At 41.5% G+C, this 20,505-nt stretch overlaps 1 protein-coding gene across 6 annotated transcripts in view; it reads left to right on the forward strand.

The window, feature by feature from the left end:
• Window positions 1-206: 206 nt before the first annotated feature.
• LOC308315309 (paired box protein Pax-7-like) overlaps window positions 207-20,505 on the forward strand; it is a 70,336-nt gene continuing 50,037 nt past the window's right edge. Inside the window, exons 1-4 of one of the 6 annotated variants that reach the window (XM_080763229.1) lie at window positions 207-449; window positions 1,630-1,865; window positions 2,123-2,270; window positions 2,577-2,705. In XM_080763229.1, coding sequence (XP_080619355.1) covers window positions 365-449; window positions 1,630-1,865; window positions 2,123-2,270; window positions 2,577-2,705 — 598 coding nt within the window. In that variant the 5' untranslated portion in view covers window positions 207-364. The remainder of the gene's footprint in view (window positions 450-1,629; window positions 1,866-2,122; window positions 2,271-2,576; window positions 2,706-20,505) is intronic. The other 5 variants (XM_080763231.1, XM_080763230.1, XM_080763232.1 and 2 more) reach the window with 5 other exon arrangements.

Below are 20,505 nucleotides of genomic sequence, written 5' to 3' on the forward strand. Positions count from 1 at the left end.
GATACCCCTCGCTCCCTCCCTCCCTCCCTCCCTCACCTCCACACGCACACACACTTTCTTTCTGATTCTTGTCTTTATTTTGGTGCATGACCCCCCCACCTCCACCCCCACCCCCTCCCCTCGCCAACACCATCGCACAACCTGCACAACTAGTTGTTTTTTTTAGCACGGAAGGAGCAGTTACATTTTTGAGAGGTGCACACGTTGGATGAGTTTTGTCATTTCCCTCGCTGCTGTGTTCTTCGTTGATTATTTGGGACAGTCCATTGTATTTTCATATATATTTCAAGCACATTTCGCCGACAAGTCTGGACTTGGTCTGGGACGTATATAGAGAGAAGCTCGGCTGTGTTATAACGCTAGAATGTCGTGTTTGCCAGGAACAGTACCACGAATGATGCGACCGGCGCCTGGACAGAACTACCCCCGGACTGGCTTTCCTCTGGAAGGTAGGAGCTTATTGTTCTGCGAGCCCTTTTTACATTGGATGGGGAAATTGTTTTGACCTTATTTGTGTTCTCGAGTAGGCCTATGCTCAGTCTATAGGCATACAGTAGTACACTTTGTACTACACTTTCGGAGTTTAAAAGGGTTAGATTAATACTGAGCATTGCAGCCTTCAACAAGATATTTTTGGGAGTATCACTTATAAACTTGAACTTGAAAATATCAAATTTAACCAAACCAAACTGCATGCTTTTGTTATAGGCCTATTATATAATCATTGTGATATTTTATGAACGGGAGTGTGAATATAATCTATATGGCCTTTTTTTTCTTTTCTTTTTTTTCTTTTTTCTTTTTTACAACATTTGCATGTATTAATCGTCCATGATATGTGAGCGTCTCGCCGGCCAAACTTCGTGCTCAAGTGGCCATAAAACAAATCCCCAGGCAGGAACACGGAGCTCGACGCTATAGCCAAGATCCTCGGGATTTCCTCGAGTGTCCTGCTGCGGGAAATTAAAGTAAAATACACAGCAAAACGAAGAATCAAAGGATTACATCAATATTTGGACAGCATGCCGGTGAATAATGAGCCCGGACGAGACCACGCTCTTCACACCGGCGGGGCTGAGCATTCAAGTGCTTTGTGATTAATGGCAAATCCAGACCACATGCAAGCCACCGCTCATTTTCTACGGGACTCAATTATTTCTATAAATTATAGGGCGCATATTCCGTTAATTATTATAGGGCAGGCCTGCGACTATATGCTGCTTTATAGGGTGGCGTTCGCCGACTGCTGGTGCAGTTGTTTCAGACCAGACCCAGGCCCTGTGCATGGCCTATATTTTTTGGTGACATGAAACAAACAATAAAATAAATCATAAATATATATATATATGATTTTTTTATTTTATTGTTTGTTTCATGCAAATTTCAAAATAAAACGTAATATATATATATATATATATTACGTTTTATTTTGAAAATCATCAGCGTTAATGCATCCACTCAACTCATGCCTATAACGAATTGGAGAAGCCATGCCTTGAATGCTGCAAATGTCTCTTTAATGGTGCCAACGACTTCTCACCGTGTGTGTGTGTGTGTGTGTGTGTGTGTGTGTGTGTGTGTGTGTGTGTGTGTGTGCGCGCGTGTGCGTGCGTGCGTGCGCACATACAGTGTCGACGCCCCTGGGTCAGGGTCGAGTGAACCAGCTCGGCGGTGTGTTTATCAACGGGAGGCCGCTGCCGAACCACATCCGACACAAGATAGTGGAGATGGCCCACCACGGCATCCGGCCGTGTGTCATCTCCAGACAGCTGAGGGTCTCCCACGGCTGCGTGTCCAAAATCCTGTGCCGGTACCAGGAGACCGGCTCCATCAGACCCGGGGCGATCGGAGGCAGCAAACCCAGAGTGAGAATAGATTGTATTTAGCCTATAGGTTCTTGTATATCATTAGGCCTATATCATCATTATTATAGGCTATTATTTATATTGACAGATACTCAGATAGAAAGATCCAAAGTTGTCGAACTAAAAAAATAATAACATTCCAATGTTGTTTCTCCTCTCCCTCCATACGTTCCTTGATCTTTCCCGCCCCGCGCCTCGCCACTCCTCTCCCCGGTCCTCGCCACTCCTCTCCCCGGTCCTCGCTGCTTGTTTCCCAGCAGCAGGTAGCGACGCCCGACGTGGAGAAACGCATCGAGGAATACAAGCGTGACAACCCCGGCATGTTCAGCTGGGAGATCCGAGATAAATTGTTGAAGGACGGAGTGTGTGACAGAAGCACAGTTCCCTCAGGTGAGGCCTCTTCTGGTAAGACACGTTTTTTAATCCCCCAACTATTTCCCCTTGTATTAATCCAATCAATAGGCAATACAATGAATTTGTTTAAAAATGCAAATTGGCTACAAAGTTCTGAACAAAATTGAGACTGGGGTTGCCATCCAAATACAGGAGAAATAAAGGTATATTATTATTATTTTCATCATCGTATAGGCTATAGTCGTGTATTGGCTTCAATGGCTTGTTATATTATTAGGTTATATTCTGCTGTAAAACTGGACCATGTTTTAATTTCCATTAGATATATTAGCTTACCATAGAATACCGTTCTTTCAGTGAGCTCAATAAGCCGTGTTCTGCGGGGACGGTTTGGGAAAAAGGACGATGAGGACGATTGTGATAAAAAAGATGAAGACGGCGAGAAGAGAACTAAACACAGCATTGACGGGATTCTCGGCGACAAAGGTAGGCCTACATTTATATTTAATGCGTGCTTTCAAAGTCCTCCTTTAAGAAAAAAAAGATGGGTTTGCAGTTGAAACTCATGTGCTCATCATAGCTGGATGGAAACTGGTGAGAAATTTCAAATGGAGTAGGCTACAATTGTAACAGGAATCCTCGATTATTTCCCCTCTTAAGATGTTTGCCAGCAAGAGACTGAGCTGCTTAATTATTTATCATGAGATTTGACGGGTATAGCAGCGTTGGGGGACTATAAAGAACCATTTGCACAACAAACTCCTCCGGCGCTGCAGTTAAACGGTCCCTTGAAAGTGATACTGACAGGTGACCAAATGTGACAATCAATATCAATTACCGCCAGCAGGCGACAGTTCGTCTTAAACCACAGGGGTTGTGTGAGGCAGGCGTTTAAGGTCAATTTCATAGAGCTATATGGGCTATTGATAACAGGGCAAACGGGTCGGCTATTTGGTTAAGGCTTAAATTAGGGGCTTTTCTGATTCAAACTGGCTGCTCGTAAAAAAATAGGCCTATGTTTTCGTAAAACCGTTTAAAGCCACCAATGACTTTTAAACATTATTTTAAAGTGCAATGTGACATTATGTGTTAGGAATAGGATTTATTTTTCTTTGAAGGGAGGAAACATAGTCTGTCTTCAGCCATGCATGCCATGGTGATCAAACGTTATATTGCGTAAACGGTGGCTTCAAAACCTGGATGTGTTTTCTTTTTGCACTTGAGTTTGAACTTAAGCCTCCAGACTTCTCCATTGAAGGATCCAGATATACAAAGACAGACCCCTCAAAAGCACAGCGTCTATAAATTAGAGGCATGGGCCACTTTCAAGAGAATCAAGAGGGATTTATTTGTCACTTATAGGCTACACTTAATACAGCGATTAATATTTTGTCAATATTTAAAAATATACTGCAAATAGAAGGATAGAAAAAAATATGGAAAATGATAATAGTGAATAATAATAATAGGGCCTACTAGTGATGTTGTTTCTCTCAAGTATGGATATTTATTTATTATGTGGTATGTCCATGATCTGGTGGATGAATATTGACAATTATTTGTGTTTTATTCTCGCAAATGTCAGACCAAATAATGGCCTATACCCATAGAGTTATTACCTCAGTGCCAGGTTTATGTTTATGCTGGTTTTGGAGTTTTTTAGAATATCGTCTCATCTCAACCCCCGTTAAGTTTGTGCTCACGTTTTGTTTTCAATGGTGACGTTTTGATGCCGAGTTATCAACTGTGTCCCCTATTTTAAATTCTTAAAAAAAGATCTGTCTCTGCGCTTGTTTCATTCTATCACCCGGCCTGGCATTTAATAACGTTAAGACTTATTACAGCTCGTAATGAAACCGGTGTCTGTTGAATGGGCGTCTGTGTTCGAGAGGGGTGTAATAGCTCGCAGGCATGGTACGAAATGTATTTATCCCCTATCAGCCCCTCACTCTCAGAGTTTCAAGCACACACGTTGTGTTGAAGGGGTTTAAAGCAGATTAAATTGAGCCTTTTATTTCTTTTCACTTTCATGTCTATCCGGCTCACTTCGCGGCTGCCCCCGGGCGAAAATGTATGCGATTTATATAATTTTCTTTTTCCGTTATTTAGATGATGTTTATATATTTATTTCATTTGTTTTATGTTTTTTTTTAAAGCCATACAATCTAGCTTCTCACCCAAATCTTGGGGAGAGAGGAGAGCACTTCAAAGTTGGTTGACTTCAATTTTATTCCGCAGGCAGGGTTCAGATGGTCAGAACGGGAGTGAGATTGCTCATGGGGTCATGTGTTTGATGTTTTATCACATTCAATTTGATGTTCGCTTACATATTTGACATGAGAGGATTGTTGGCAATGGAGGGTTCTGGCTGGCCCCAATGAGCAGTCTTTGGCATTGAAAGTTTAATATTTTTTCTGTAATGTTGAAAATTTGACAGCGATGGGGAAATGGCAGTAACGGTGTAGGCTATGCGGGTGGCTATATGTGGCTATAGCATAATGTAATATATGTGCGTAAAAGCTTTATGGACTTAATCAGAATCCACTTGCTCTTAAGTTGGCCAATATGCCCTATAAGGCTTTTGGCCTATACCGATTTAAAACCGACTGGCCTATATTTTCTTAGCCCAGTCCGTCTGTATATCGAAAATAATAATACTTTGCCACGATGAGGACGCTTCCCCGGGGATGGGTTTGCCGGACAGTCAGACAGTTATATAGGCCGCAGTCAGAACAATATTGGCTTTGATTAAACCAATGTTGTCGCAGACGTGCCCACCCAGTATAGCCTGCATGCGTGATGCTTGATGGAAGGGAAGGGGGGCAACCGACACTTGAACAAACCGCGCGGATTACCTGAGCTTTTCGCTCTAATCAAATTGGGAGCAGTCGGGATTTGCCGATTGCTGTGAGTGGGCAAGAAGCCAGCGCAGGGACAGCAGCGAGATCATGTCAGTGAGTCAGTCCATGCATCAGTCATTTGCTGCATGGTCTCAGATCTGTACAGATTGACTGCTGCTGCTGTTTAATCGCGTTATGGATTTAGTTTAAGTTTAACATCTTTGAATCGATTCAATCGTGTGCTGCAGGTATGACACGAAATAGCCGACATGCGCTGGTCTACAAAAGATCAGGGCAGCTGGGCAGGTGCATGATTTTAAATTATAGCCTACTTTCCTCATATGCAGCCTACACTAAGTATTAGAGTGAAGGGGGGAGAGGGGGGCATTGAAAGTGTGTGGACAGTGGAAGTTTATTACATTTCTTCCTCGGGCGTCGAAGAGTAGGCCTATACCATGCAGCATCTCCACTTTCTCGCTGCTGGGTTGAAATTGAGGGAGACCCAAATGTTGTGTGTAGATAACACCTCGTCCTGCTGCATGCATCAATGTATTCAACTGCATGGGATTAACCTCCCCCTTTACCCCGCTCGGGCTCGGCCCGCTCTCTCCGATGCACCATACAAAATGTTTATGACACTAAATGCTGCATGCGCCGGATCGAATATTATTACAATATTTAATATTATTTATAATTTATATTATGTATTCATTATTATCATTATTATTGTTATATAGGCATATATTATTATCATTGTTATTATTATGTTATTGTTTTAGTTGACATAATAATAGGCCTAATAATATGAATAAATATGTATACTATATTTAAAAAAATACTCTTTAATATAGCCCAATGCATTCTCCCCATAATGTAAAAATAAAGCCGTGGATATGAGGGGAGAATTGCGCCATGCTCCAACCATCACGTAATAAAATGGAGCTCCAGTTCCTTCACATCAAACAGCCGTTTAGTTGAGGATGTGTGTCCGCTCATCACGGGTCAGAGGAGGGCACTGGGAGGGGCGATGCCTCTCTATGTTGTTATTATATTGACCTTTAAATTAGATTACTTCTTTAAAAAAGAAAATCATGCACAAGTGGAAGGTTACTGGGCTGTATACATTTACTCAAATACTGTAGGTTCGTTTTAAGGTAGGCCTACTTTTTTAACTTATTGCAAATATTGTAACATTTTATACCACATGCAGTACAATTATTTGACATCTTATTTACTTGGCAGGTTGTACGTTATTAATAGTTTTACAACATAGTCATATATAAGGCTTACATTAACCGATACATTATTATTTATTTAGGTTAAGCAGCACATCAAATCAGCCCTGCAGCGTTACAGGAATGATGAACATAACGGATTTACTAATTCTAATGATTTTGAAAAGTACAACCTCAATATGAATGCATGACTTTTACAGGCCTATATACTTGTAACGAACGGAGTATTATATATAGCCTATACTTTATAAGTAAAACAAGAAGAAGAAATCTGAGTACTTCTTCTTCCGCAGCTGTGCTGACCCGTCAGCCCGGTGCATGGTTGTCATAAAGGGGATTTCACGTCGTGTGTTTTCAGATTTATTATTATTACATTATTTATTTATTTATTTTTAAAGAGAAGGGGAGGAAAAAGGAGGTGAGGAAAGGAAGCGTCGAGGCAGGCGGCTTCCTTCATGGGGGAAACTGCAGCATGCAGAGGCTTATGGAGCCTTTGATCCTTCGGTGCTTTCGCTTATCAGAAACATTGGTGGAGACACCGCCACAATGGGACTTCATCATATTACTGGGTGCCAGCGCCGCTTTCAAGCCTGCCCGTCTATTAATTAAAACACCCCCCGCCCCCCCCCCTCGTGCGTGCGTGCGCGCACGGGGCAACGAGGGGCCCATTTGGGCGTGCGTGGTGCGTGGCGTGCCACACCGCCAACGCGATATATAGTCCTCGGATCTCCGTTGAATTACGGATGTCTCTGTGTCTGTTTAACGGGAATTTTTCACTTTTTGGAATAGCCGGCTGTAAGGTCTGCTGTGGCTACATGGGGATTTCCCCTCCCGAAAGGCTATAATAATCCCTCCCTGCAATAATGTAAGCTATATAGTAGCCTATATTATACATCGCTGTCGCTGGCAGAAAGCTCGTATCTCAATATGTCAACCTTTTTTATAGATATTTGTTTCCGCAAATTATACTTCGTCATACACTTCCTCATAGCAAATGCAAGCTCACAAAATTGCAAGCTTTATGTAGGCTATATCTGCTATTTTTTATTTATTTAGACTTGGCGTCTATAGGCCTATATATAATATAAGTCATGATGTGTCTGTGGGTTTTCTAAATATTTAACCAATGAAAAAGAATATTAACAAGATCTTGTGACTATAATAACCATTGGATTGCATTATAATAACACAGGTTATTTCTTTCCGCCCGACAGCGTCACAGCAACGAATCCAATTAACCCTAAACGTAACGCACCCGTGCAGCCAATCTGCAGGCTCGTTAATTCTTTTCTGACGTCGGGGTTTCTAGTTCTATTTTTAGATGAAAGCGCGAGCGGCCAACCCAGGGGTCAACGATGTTTGTAATTTGTTTAACCTGGGTCAGCATGATTTGGCACTGACTGAGTCAGGCAAACGAATAGCCTCTGATGCTATCTAACGTGAAATACATATACAACCTTATTTGGAGGTCCTATTTCATGTTGCCGGCTGGTTGTAGCCTATTAGTGAAAAGTAAAATGTCATTTAAATCGATGTTGCTTGTTGATATTATTGTTACAAAAACGGACACGTATCAGGTCCTTGTACATTTTTATGGCCTATATAATTCCACGACATCTAGTCTCATAATATTCTGTCTTAATTATTGTGCTTTGACTATTCTTTCGGATGTGGTTATATTTGAGAGATATATGCTACACACAAACGTTATCTCTATTGCGATAGGTTTAAATGAAGACGGGATATGTATAGCCTATAGTCCACAAAATGTGCCTCTTCTCCTTTTAAAGATCCATCAAGACTTCATCCGTTTCGCTGGGCTGGCCTACTTGTTGATTTTCCTTTATTCCTCGTGTCTTTGGGGACTTCTCAATGGCGTCTTTGAGAAAACAAATATATGTAAAGAGGAGCTACTAAATTGGGAAAAGGGGTTTTTGAATGGGAGAATAGCAGCCCACTTCTTTGCCATGGAGTGTTCAGTAGCCATCCCCTAATCCCACTTTCATTTAGCCGACAAATGCCAAGAATCTCGTCTGGCGACCCAATGGGAGGCTGATCAGCGAACAAAAGAGATGCCGTTCACAAAGAAGAATTTGGCAAAACGGGGTTGAGGGCAGTCAGAAGCCTTGGGCACAGCATTAATGCTCCGTTTGAAAACGATACACACAGGACAAAGAAATAAACGACCTCGAGAAGAAGAGAGGAGGGGAAAAAAAGCCCAAACAACAATATGGCGAACAGAACACAAATTAATAAAATGTCACCACTTTTTGTTCATTAATTGAACCCTTGGCGAGACAGAGAATTCATCCAAGGTCAGAGAACTCCTTGCCCCGCGTTGCTGTGCGTCTTAAGACAGTCACGGTGTATATAGGGCCTAATTGTCTATGCATGTCGATTACCCTAATTACCAAATACAAAACATTTAATCAGTGCGTCAATATAGAGATGTTATATCAGTTCACTTTGAAGGAGACATGCCGTATATTTCAATACAGTTGGAGAGCCCGAGGAGGCTCATTGTGTCCGTCTGCTTAACTTGATATTTTGTGCATGACTGGTTCATTAGACCACATGTGTAGGGATTTGGCATTGGCTGCTGCAGGGGCCTGGTCTCTCATGGAATCCATCCTATATTAAAACATATAGCCGGGCCTGCTATAGCTTTGGTGTTGTCAAAACAGGCTACAAACATTGTTATGTAATTTTTATTTTCATGTGGCAATCGAAGTAGGCTAGATATCTGTTTTCATGTTCACGCGCGCACACACACACACACACACACACACACACACACACACACACACACACACACACACACACACACACACACACACACACACACACACACTGATGAAAGATTGATAAACTTTGTTGGGGGGGGGGGTGCAACACATGCAGGCACAGATCAATATTGTCACAATGACAAAATAATTTGCTATTTATAAAGACAATATATGGCTGACCCTATACAGTGGTATGAAAAACTCAGCTCCACTGGTTTATTTGACTCAACGTTTCGATCCCTTAGGATCTTCTTCAGGAATAATGTGACACCACCCATCGTTAGAGCCAATCAGTTGTACCCCTTCCTGTATATAGGTGCACACCCATTCCCTGTCACATTATTCCTGAAGAAGATCCTAAGGGATCGAAACGTTGAGTCAAATAAACCAGTGGAGCTGAGTTTTTCATACCAGTGTTACAGACTCTATTATTCCCTATACTGCCTTTTGTCTAGCACCTGGGCTAGAGTGGAGGTGCATGCTCTATTTCCTTTGACCCTATACAGTACTACAGAAATCAATAAAGTGTATAATGACTGCACACAATTATGGTAATGTATTATGGTTTTGAAACTAAAATAATTTAGATGACATAAGAGTTACTTTTTCGGCTAAATCCAAGACTACCACAGAAATCAATAAAGTGTATAATGACTGCACACAATTATGGTAATGTATTATGGTTTTGAAACTAAAATAATTTAGATGACATAAGAGTTACTTTTTCGGCTAAATCCAAGTGTGCATAACTGATTGCACCTAGACCTTTTAATGTGAGGGTCGTGGGGAAATTGTTGAAGCAAAAGACGGGAATGACATTATATGAATGAGAAAAAATCATGTCTAAAATCCTGTTAGAAATTCCCTGACAATAGTCTTTCTTCCTGTGCGGCTATTAGATAGCTTATTCATGGTATTCTCTATCAGCCCTTAGAGTAAAATCGCATTCACAAAATGCAGCCGTCCAGTGTAATTGGCTATGAAATGACCTTAAATATACTGAGATTATGGAGCCAGCTATAAAGGCCTTGCAGTTTTTTTTTATTTTTTTATAGAGCAAACGTTCACGCTGCTGAGGTATGAAAGTGGATTACTTGCTATTTCCAAGTCAATGCATTAAAATAATTTGCGCCACACATTTAATACACTATAAGGGAATAATATTTGAGTACTCTTAAGCTCAAGAGTTACTTTCTTATACTGTATGCTCATGTAGATTTTAGGTTTGTACATTTATTTATTCATTAAAGACTGTCACACCCTGTGGGTGCACTACCACGTTTCATAATTTGATTTTGCACAACACTGAGGTGCACCACTGCCCTCAGTTATCTGGTGAGCAAGTGCATTTCTAAGATATTTGGGGTATTGAACTCTTAATTGTCACTCTTCATGCAGGTTTATAAAAAACAAGGAAGACACAGGAGAAATACAGGAGACACATATATCTTTAATTTAAGGGTATTTGTTTTATGAAGAAAATAAGTCGGATTAGAATTGTAGTAAGGAAATTATATTGATTTTATCATGTTTTATTATGACTTAAAAAAATGTCTGATACGACTGCAAACTATATCAATGTGACCAGAGTCTGAAAATGTACAATCCATTAGAATTCGTAACGGATTTGTCTCCTTTTTTATGTGGATCTCACATGAGTTGAATTATTTCTGGTGTACAATGAAATATGTTTGGCCAAATGTTTACAGCTAAACAATGGCCTGCATGTGTCAAAAGCAGCGCTATCCTGATTTGAGTCGGATTTAATTCTTCAGGCATGAAATTGCATTTGTTTTCTCTGCTTTCATTTAGCCTCATGTTGCATATTGCATTTTGTTTATCATCTCTTCAACCACTTTAGCGTTTAGCCCCATATCATTATAGTGAAAATAGAGGATCTAAATACTAATATGTGCTTGTATCTACTATAGTAAAATATTTAACCTATAATCAAAAGTCTACATACAACAGCTCATGCAGTTGACAGAGCTGATGTTAAAACATTTTGAAATGCAAGCAGGCTCTCATGATTCTGAGATTTAATTTGAAAATAAGTTGTTTGTGAGTTTTGTCATTTAGCCTCCTTGCCCTGTACAGATGTTTGGTGAAGATCTGAGTGTTGACTAAAACAACCCCCATGCTTTCCCAACAGTCTAGTGACAAGCAGTCACTAAAGAAAGAGAAAAGGAGAAAGTGGTGGAGCATGCAGGCCAGCCTTTTATTTGTGTCTGTGGGCTCAGTTTAGCTAGTCTGGGGAGTTGATGAACTCCTCTAAAAGTTTATTAAAGGGAAGGAAACAATAATATAGCAAAGGCTTCAGTCAACCTGACAGTTTATAAACTAGAGTCCATTGTGCCTGAAAGGCAGATTCATGAATATTTCTGAATGGGCTCTCTCAAAAGTGACACGATTGAGCAAGACAACGGGCGAAATGCTAAAAGGGGAAGGCTTCACCATTTTGTCTGGCAGGCCGATTGATATTTCTAATTCTTCTTCTTCTTTGCATTAATGTACATCTGCAGTGGGAGGGGTGGCTCTGGTCGAGTCAATGCGGCAGGCTTCGCTGGCCTCTTGGTGTGTTTGAAGTAAAGCCTTGTGTTATGCACGCCCACTCTGGGCAGCAGGTGTCTCCGCACTTGGAGGAAAATATGCTAATCAGAGAAGGCGGCAAAAAGAGAGACCAGGGACACGAGGGAGAGGGAAACGTTTACTTTTCACAGTTGAGGTGACACATCGAGCTCCAACACCGTGTTGAATGTGCCAGTGAGTGCATTTGATTTCTTGTGGAACAGTTTTTCTCGTGGATTCATGTTCAAGGTGCCATGTTGAATTTTCATGTATCCTAAAAAGATATAGCGGCCTGTACCAGCCTGTATTGTATACATGTACAATGAGCCAACATATTTTCATTCTTGATTGTACGGTACTAAAATGATAGACATAGTTGGAATAAAATAATCGGCGCCAGGAAAGCATAATGGTTATATAAATATACACATTTATTTGCACAACCTTAAGTCATTACATCTGTGTGTAAACTTACGACTTGTATTCTCAGTGGATTTATGCTTGGTAAATACTTTTCTGTACACCTTAAGGAATACCTCACTAATGGTTAGAATCTTAGAATGGGTAGAATTTCTTTGATGCATTTTGTTATCTTGAATAATTAAATGTTCCATCATAGGGCCTATTCCCACTGGTGGATCTACAGTACATGGATGATATAAGAACAAGCAAAGCTTGGTGAGATAATAGAAATGTAGCCTATATTGTAAGTAACGACAAGTAATTTATTCTGCAAATCATGTACTTTACCCGCACACGATATGCATAGTATAAGGATGTAAAATGTGGTGATATCAAACGCTGTGTTGTATGCATGGAAATTGATTCAGGTCCCCATATTTAAATGGTGCCAAAGGACCATGGACTGATTTAGCATCATTGGGACAATGACTCGTGGCTGAATTCAGACTAGACTCGGCCCTCCCATTCCCAGGAGACGTGACCCTGCAACATCCAGGATTTGCAAGGCAACAAGCCTTAGCAGGTGCCACCATTAACAGCGTAGCCGGCCATCAAGGGCTGTCATTGGTTCCAGGGATCCGCTGGTCAGTCCAAGAAGAAAGTGTGTGCGTGTGCGTGAGTGTGTGTGTGTGTGTGTGTGTGGGATTGGACAGAGGACAGGTTGGGAGGTGTTGCCGATTGTGGGAGTAGATTAAGGGAGGAGTTACACTTGCAGACTACTATTAGAAGACGAGAAACAAAAGAAAAAGGCAACAGATGTTCCTTAAGCGTGTTAAACTCTGGCCACAGACCATAACAGACAACCTTCTTTCTACCTTTCTATTTAACCCAACAAAGGAATCTAGTTGGCTGAATCTAGGAATCTTCTGGCTAGTTGCTGCATGGCTCAGCAAATACATTTCATTTTTTATTTTGTGCATCTAAAGATTTCTTGAGCCCCGCCCCCACTGCACATGCAATGTTGATAGAGATAGATAGATGATAGAGATAGATGATAGAGATAGAGATAGATTTCTTGAGCCCCATGCACTGCACATGTAATGTTGATAGAGATAGATGATAGAGATAGATTTCTTGAGCCCCACTGCACCATAGAATAACTCCATGCACTGCACATGCAATGTTGATAGCGCCACGTCGGTTCAAAACATTGACATTGTCACAACAGATATAGCACCAGGTGAAAGTAATGATGACATACCCGGTATTATGAGATGGGAATAAATGGTATGTGAGATGTGGTGGACAGTTTAGACTAGTGCCCCATCGACTCTGGGTTCTCCCGATCCAGACAACTGCTCCCCTTCTATTCTATTTTGCATTGAATTCCTGCAGTTCAAAATCAGTTCCTGATCCAGCAGTTAGAATGAAAACCAGCCAGTACATTTGAGTCCCCGGGACTGGAGTTGAGAACCACTTTGCACAGCGAGACAGGAAGAGGCTTGCTTCTAGCTCCACTGTGTTCTTAGTTACTTCGCAGGAGGAGGTGATTTAAAAGGACAAACGCTGGTGTGTTTCCAGGTTGAGGTCAGAGGATCCAACAGCCTTCTGGCTTCACATTTGGCTCAGGGCCTGTGCTGCATGTCATCTCCGTCTAATACGTCTATCATTCTCCACATTACCATTTAACCCGTTTAGGACTGAGGCTGATTCTAAAAAAAAAGTCTTCTAAATCGTAAAAGTTTTCATAAAAACCTATGTTCCTATGTCAGTGGTGCTCAACCTTTTTCATGTCAAGGACCCCCGGAATTATCTGTATTTGGCCGCGGACCCCCATCTGAAAATATGTTGTTCCAGGGATCCTCCCAGAAGCAAAGATTTTAGTTAAAAACGTTCTGAAAGAATATATATTCAAAGATTTCCGCCACATTTTCACGATTTTTCAAGAATAGCAGATCTATATCTGCTATTTTTCAATAGCTAAAGTATGACATAATGCTTAAAACACCAAAAGAGGTTCCTGTATGGGTTAAGAAAGAAAATGCCCTAAAATAATCAGCAAATCGGCATTGTACCCCACATTATTTGCAAATGTAACTGTAAAAGAAATCCCTACAGATGCACTGCAAAGCAAAGGGCATTTATATGAACTCTTGAGATTGTACAAATGTGACCAGGTTAGGCCCTACATGAAATTGTACACTCTCCGAGTTACAATTGAATTGTAGGATTTTAATCTTGTATACGGTTTATTGCAATATAATTGTGAAACGTTTAAAATCAATAAAATGTCAGTCAGTGTTCACTCTTTATTCATTCAAAAATACTATGTGCATTGATCACTAACGGGCCTCTCCAAAGAGCAGCGTTTATTTGACCATAAACCTGTCATGTTAAACGCTGCCGCCTGTTGTTTATGGAGTTGGTCCCTGAGTTTATTAGACAACCATGAGAGGACAGATCTGTGAGAAGTCACACTGCAGCTGCATACACCCCACAACAAGTCTGATGACTGCCAAAACATCCACACATCAAAACAGCAGCTTTGGCTTGCAGGGGCACATGAAATACAGTATAGTGTTGAAATCAAGGGAGCGTGTGCCATTTTATGGTGAGCTTCCTTCAGATCATGTAAAAAGGAAATTTTTGAATTGATTTTCACTTACATGAATTCATTTGTTGTGCTTCTATTTGTGTGAGTGACATTAAATGGATCCTTTCCTGCTGTTTTCACTTACGTGGACATGTAGCAGTCGGAGCAAATGGACTATTATGTGAACTTTTACACTTTCAGTGTAAACGGAACACTCACAGTTTAAAAGTTCACGTTTAAACTTTTATTTGTCAATTTGGGGAAGATTGTATGATCCTTGCAGTGTAGGAAATGACTGATATGACACAATCTGTGAAGTTTAATGCAGTTGAAGCCCCATGCCCCCTGGGTGACTGGCTTATCCTGACCTGGGGAGTCACGGCCATTTATTTATTTATTTATTGCTTGCCTGAAGTGTCAAAGAACTTAATAAAATAAGCTTATTAATTTGATCAATGTTTGAGTTTCAACTGACAAAAAGTCCCACAAAAATTTGCATAGGAATATCTGTATTTTTTGCCCACTATGTAGGAAAATGAACGATCATTTCAGAGGTTAATGCTTCAACGGGAGCAAACATGGCATGTATAATTAAGCACACAGGCGTGTGTCCAGTTTCACAGTCGTGATTGGGAGTTAACACCATGGCCCAATTTGGTCTAAAAATCAACCGTCCACCCACGCCACTTACGGCCATAAAATCTCCCATTTTCTGCTCTTTAGGCTCTTTGCCCCCAGAATCTTTTGCCCTCGCTTTATTTGTGTGTGTGTGTGTGTGTGTGTGTGTGTGTGTGTGTGTGTGTGTGTGTGTGTGTGTGTGTGTGTGTGTGTGTGTGTGTGTGCGTGTGCGTGTGCGTGTGCGTGTGTGACTGTGTGTGTTTGCTCTCATGCACAAAGACAATAAACATGCTCCCAGAGTGTTACAAATCAGAAATTTGCGCCCTCCCCTCCCCGCCGACTGTGACGGCCAGTGTGTGAGCAGCCGTTCAGGGGCCAGCCAGCTGCGAGGGGCTGGTGGTGGTGGTGGTGGTGGATAAGTGGGTTTGGGGTGGGGAGCCGTGGGTTCAGCTTCAAACAGCGGGGCTTGTCTTACAGTTTTAACTAATGGGCTTATTTATGCAACTGCTGGCACTCTCCCCCTCTGACTATGCTCGGAATATTCACGCTCGCTAGCCCACCACAACCACCACGACACCATGCATGTCTGCTACTGCTACTCCATCCATCTATCTTCCACAAACACTGCATTCATGTTTTCTCACTAAAACACACCTCGTCCGTAACTGAGTGGGTTAGAGAGGCCGTCTGGGAATTAGAAGGTCGCAGGTTTGACCCTCTGTTCAGTTATACGTGTAGAAGTGTTCCTAAGCAAGACACTTGCCCCCCCCTGCACTCATCAGAGCTATCTGAGCAGCCATCTGCTGGGTAAAGCAGTAAGAATAACCCTTTAGAAGAACCAATTGCTGTTACAACACACACAAATTTGTTTTGTTTTACTTTTTCTTTTTATGAATGTTTTATTTGCATCTCAGAATACAGAACACAAAAACCATGTGTTTTCCAAAACTATATATGTTTTGTTTGTGTTCTATACCATTGACTCTGCTGCACACAGCAATGACAATGAAAGCCCTCATCTCATCTTTAGTCATAACGTGACCAGCTGTTAACCCTCTCCATGTCAATTTGCTATATGTATGAACAGGGGACAGGCCCCACGACAGAGTAAAGAATGCCTTTTTTTCCCTCCTCCTTTTCTATTTTTGTTCCTCTTCTTTCCAGCCTGGTATTAAGAGGCTGCTCCCCCAGCAGAGTGACAGGGCATCAGATCAAGTGCTCAGCTATCCGTCCAATAAAACAGAGTCGGGGGGGCATGTGCATTTCAAAGCACCTTTTAACCATAATCTGCAAAGAGACTCAACAAGCCCAAATCACTTCTTTAGTTTGCGGGTGTAAGAAACTCCACTTCTGCCATTGTTAATCTGCTTTTTTCTTTCTTTTTCCCCCCTTCTTTCAAAATAAGATTATTCTATTGCTCTGTAAAACTTTTCGCATTTGCTTTTTCTAAGCCCCCGGGCTGTCCACTGAGGGCTTTAGTTTGTACAGTGTATCTAAAAAAATGCCTCTTATTATTTATATTTACTCGCAGTCGTAATCTATATCAGTGTTTATATTGACAGTCAGCAAATTTCTGTTTATGCTGCTATATTTTTTTATCAGTAAATAAAGACACTTGCGTGCCACCGCCCAGAGGAGGAAAGGAGATAAAGACTTTGCATTTAATAACTGTTAGTTTGCTAAGACATAATGCCTTGATAAGGCAAACATCTTTGTGAGGGCTGGATTGAGTTCAGTGCCAGTTCTGTGTGGTGTTGTTTACTGGCGAGGACAGGGTTTGTCTGAGAACTGTCCTACAGTATAGCGTTCTGTGTGACCATCTGGTATTCGTGTGGCCATTATTGTGCTTTCTTTCAAACCTTCCAACTTTTCACCAAGCCTGAGTTATACATGGTTGCACACGGTTGTTTCACACTGAAAATAGCAGATCTACAAGCTCACAACATGTTGAGATGCAACGTGTTGTAAGCTTGTAGATCTTCTCTTTTCAGTGCACGACACAGCACATATAGTAGTAAAGTAAAGTCAGGCATTATTGTTGTTAAAAGTGCCTACTTCGCACACTCCACTTTGGGTGTTTACGACGATTTGTTTTTGCTGAGCTAGTTGTGACTAAATGCCATTGTTTTTGTGCTATTTCTAAACAATGGCTGGAACAATGCTGAAGTGCATGAATGAGGCAGTATACAGTATAGCTGCTGCTTCTAGCATGGTGCTAGTCTCGGCTTCAGATGAGTTTTGTGTATGTAGGCCCACTTGGGCTTGGATTTGAGGTCCTTTGTTGGTGGATTGGGTTCTGGTGCCAGTTGGCAGATTTTTCTCCACTTCTCTTTGTGTTCTTTCATAATTTTATTACTTTGGCTTTGACCTCAATTAGTCAAATCTTCAAGACCACAAAATGAAGGCTTTTTATTTTCCATGCAGGGATGGTGAAGTGAAGGGGACTTTTTGTTTGTTTGTCATTTTGGATAATTACGAGCATAAATGTGCAAAGCTGATATTATTGTTGTTCTCATAGGTGAGAAGAATATTAAATGCCTTCAGGAATTGATGCTTTGATGTAAACGATCACCTGTCTAAGGAATCTCTTTTTTTCCTGATAGTTGCAGTTTACAAAGAAATCCTTAATGTTTAGGCAGGTCACTGTTCAAAGGATAAAAATTATGTTTTGAATGTTTTTATAAGTATTTCTAGAGTTATGACAATCATTATGTTTGAAACTATGAAATTAGATAACAACGAACACAGCTGGAGTTATACTATCGACCCAATAGCTGAAAAAAAGTGAACATAGTGCATAGTGTGAAATCCCATGTGCCTTCTGCTTCAAATAACTTATCGACGTGTCAACCAGTAGGTATCCTATACATAAAACCAGGGTCTAAATTCCTCAAAGGAGACCACCTCCAACCACTGCACATGTGTTGGTTATACTGTTTTAACATACTCACCATACAGATCGATTAAAATAACGTGTTATTCATAAAATAGAGTCTCGGATTGTGGCTTTAAAGATCTGACCCACATTCGATAGCGACTCTGAGTATCTCCTCCATGTTGCAGCGCTGCTCTGCTGGATCGTCTCCCCCCAGCGTACTCAGATTTGCAGGCGATACTTTGTCGCGCTGCTCGGGCGCAGAGAGTCAATATGTCAGCGTTTATTGATGGTCTGCACAGCTCTGCAGGGCTGCAAGGCCTCTTTTCAGGCCCCGGCGGCCCCCTGAGGTGCTGCCTCTGTTCGGCCCTGAAAGGGCCAGGGAGGTTTTGGGAGTCCCTCCGTTGTTTAAGGTGAGCGCGCTCTCACACACAGACGCGGGGGACAAGAAAAGGCCCGTCCAAAGAACCTTCAGAGCCATGACAAGATGGCTAAAAAGACCATCACCCATCACCTCTTCTCTGGGATCCCTTCTTTTCATTCACTCCCTCCTCTGAACCCCTCGAACCACTCAGGGAAGCAGGAAAAAAGGGTGGTGGTGGTGGGGGGGGGGGGTTATAAGTGTACGTTGTGACCCCACCCAAACACTCTTTTTCTATTCTCTTTTCTGGGCTTCTCAGAATGAATAGGAAAGCTGTGAAGAAGAGTTTTTCCCCATGAAGAGCATTCAGGGTGTTGAGTAAAACAGTTGTTTTATCCTAACATCTGCTCAGAAACACTACAGTTCTCCAAATGTATCTCCATGCACAACAAAAGTGACCTTTATGTTCAGATTCCAAATATTTCTGCATTTTTAGGTTGTGCTATACTTCAGGAATTGGCAATCGTTTTCACACAAATGTTTTATAACAATAATAACAACAATACTACAGATAGCGGCTAATTGTTTCAGATATTTTCCTCCATGTAAAAAGTCATTATGACATGAATTATCTTTTCATTTTACATTTTCGTATTGAATGAATCACAGGCGAGTTGACCCCAAGCCTGATCCCCTCCTCTCTGCAAGTGTCAGAGCTCTAGAGACAGGTTTGGCTAAATCCAGCCCCAAGGCCAAAGAGATAGTATAGAGACAGATGCTTGTCAGAGATAATTCATCAGCCTTGTTGTGTACTCTACCTTTCTCTATCCCTCTACTGCGTTTCGGTCCGACACAAAGAACGTGTTTGTGGAATGAATACAACAAAAATCTGAAGCATTCAATGTACTGCAGGCTCTCTTTTTTTGACGGGGTGGGGGTGGGTTTCTTGTATTTGTTTGTGGCTGTCATTTGTTGAACAGAATCATTTTTAGGGTAGACTCTGGTCACTGGTGCTTGTATTACAGAAACTGAAAAGCGGAGCTTGATTGTAATTATACTGGAACTAATATGCTTTTCAAAATGACCCATAATGAGTTTCATGCAGCTCTCCGGAGCTCTGACAGTCTTTGTTTCTCTCTGTCTTGGTCAACGTCCGGAACGAAATATGCCTGGTGTCAACATTCAGCACAGAAAAACCCGACAAATCACTGTTTGCACAATTGCATTATTAGAGGCAATTAAGCAATACGATGAGCGGATTATTCGGCGTCGACTGAATACCTGTAATTTGGTGTAGCGCTGAACTCTGTTGTATGACACAGTCCTCGACAACAATAGCATATCTATAAGCTTGCAACCTGCCACGCCGCCCACAACACAATGTGGGTTTGTAGATCTGCTATTTTTGCAGTACGAATTGATCATATATAAGTGGTTGGTCAAGGGCCTCCGTTTGTTCCAGTGAGGTGCGGAGTGCTGTTCAAGGGGAAAAGGGAGGGAGGGGGGGGGGGGGGGGGGGTATCACGCGTTGATGTGAGGTCTGTTCTGAAATGATAGCATCCGAATCCAAACTCCGACCCCCATTCCAGTCCCCACCACCACCCGATGCCTAGTGTACTGCAGTGAATAGCAGTAGATAACATTCACTGTCCCTAATATGATACTGTGTCCCCCAAGGCAGCAGTTCTCAACTGATTTTGTGCCGGGGCCCAATTTTCTATGAAGTGTACTATGAAGTCAGGACCCAACGATGATATTCAATAATGAAATATTCCTTCATTAAAGTTGTCTTTGTCCATGACCCAGTTTTTCGGGTCCTCAACCCAGTGGGTTGGAAGTAATTGATTTTACACTGGTAAAATGTTTTAGATAAATACGGTGGTATTTTCCATGGTGAAAGCATTTTCAAGATATTTTCGAAAAATGCTTATTTATTTAATTTATTTTTTCCAGTGACCACACATTGATATTGTGGTCTTTCTGTGGGCTTACAGCCGGAACAGGTGTT

This window comes from Protomyctophum bolini (genome assembly GCF_963924005.1).
Source record: "Protomyctophum bolini genome assembly, chromosome: 5".
NCBI lineage: Eukaryota > Metazoa > Chordata > Actinopteri > Myctophiformes > Myctophidae > Protomyctophum > Protomyctophum bolini.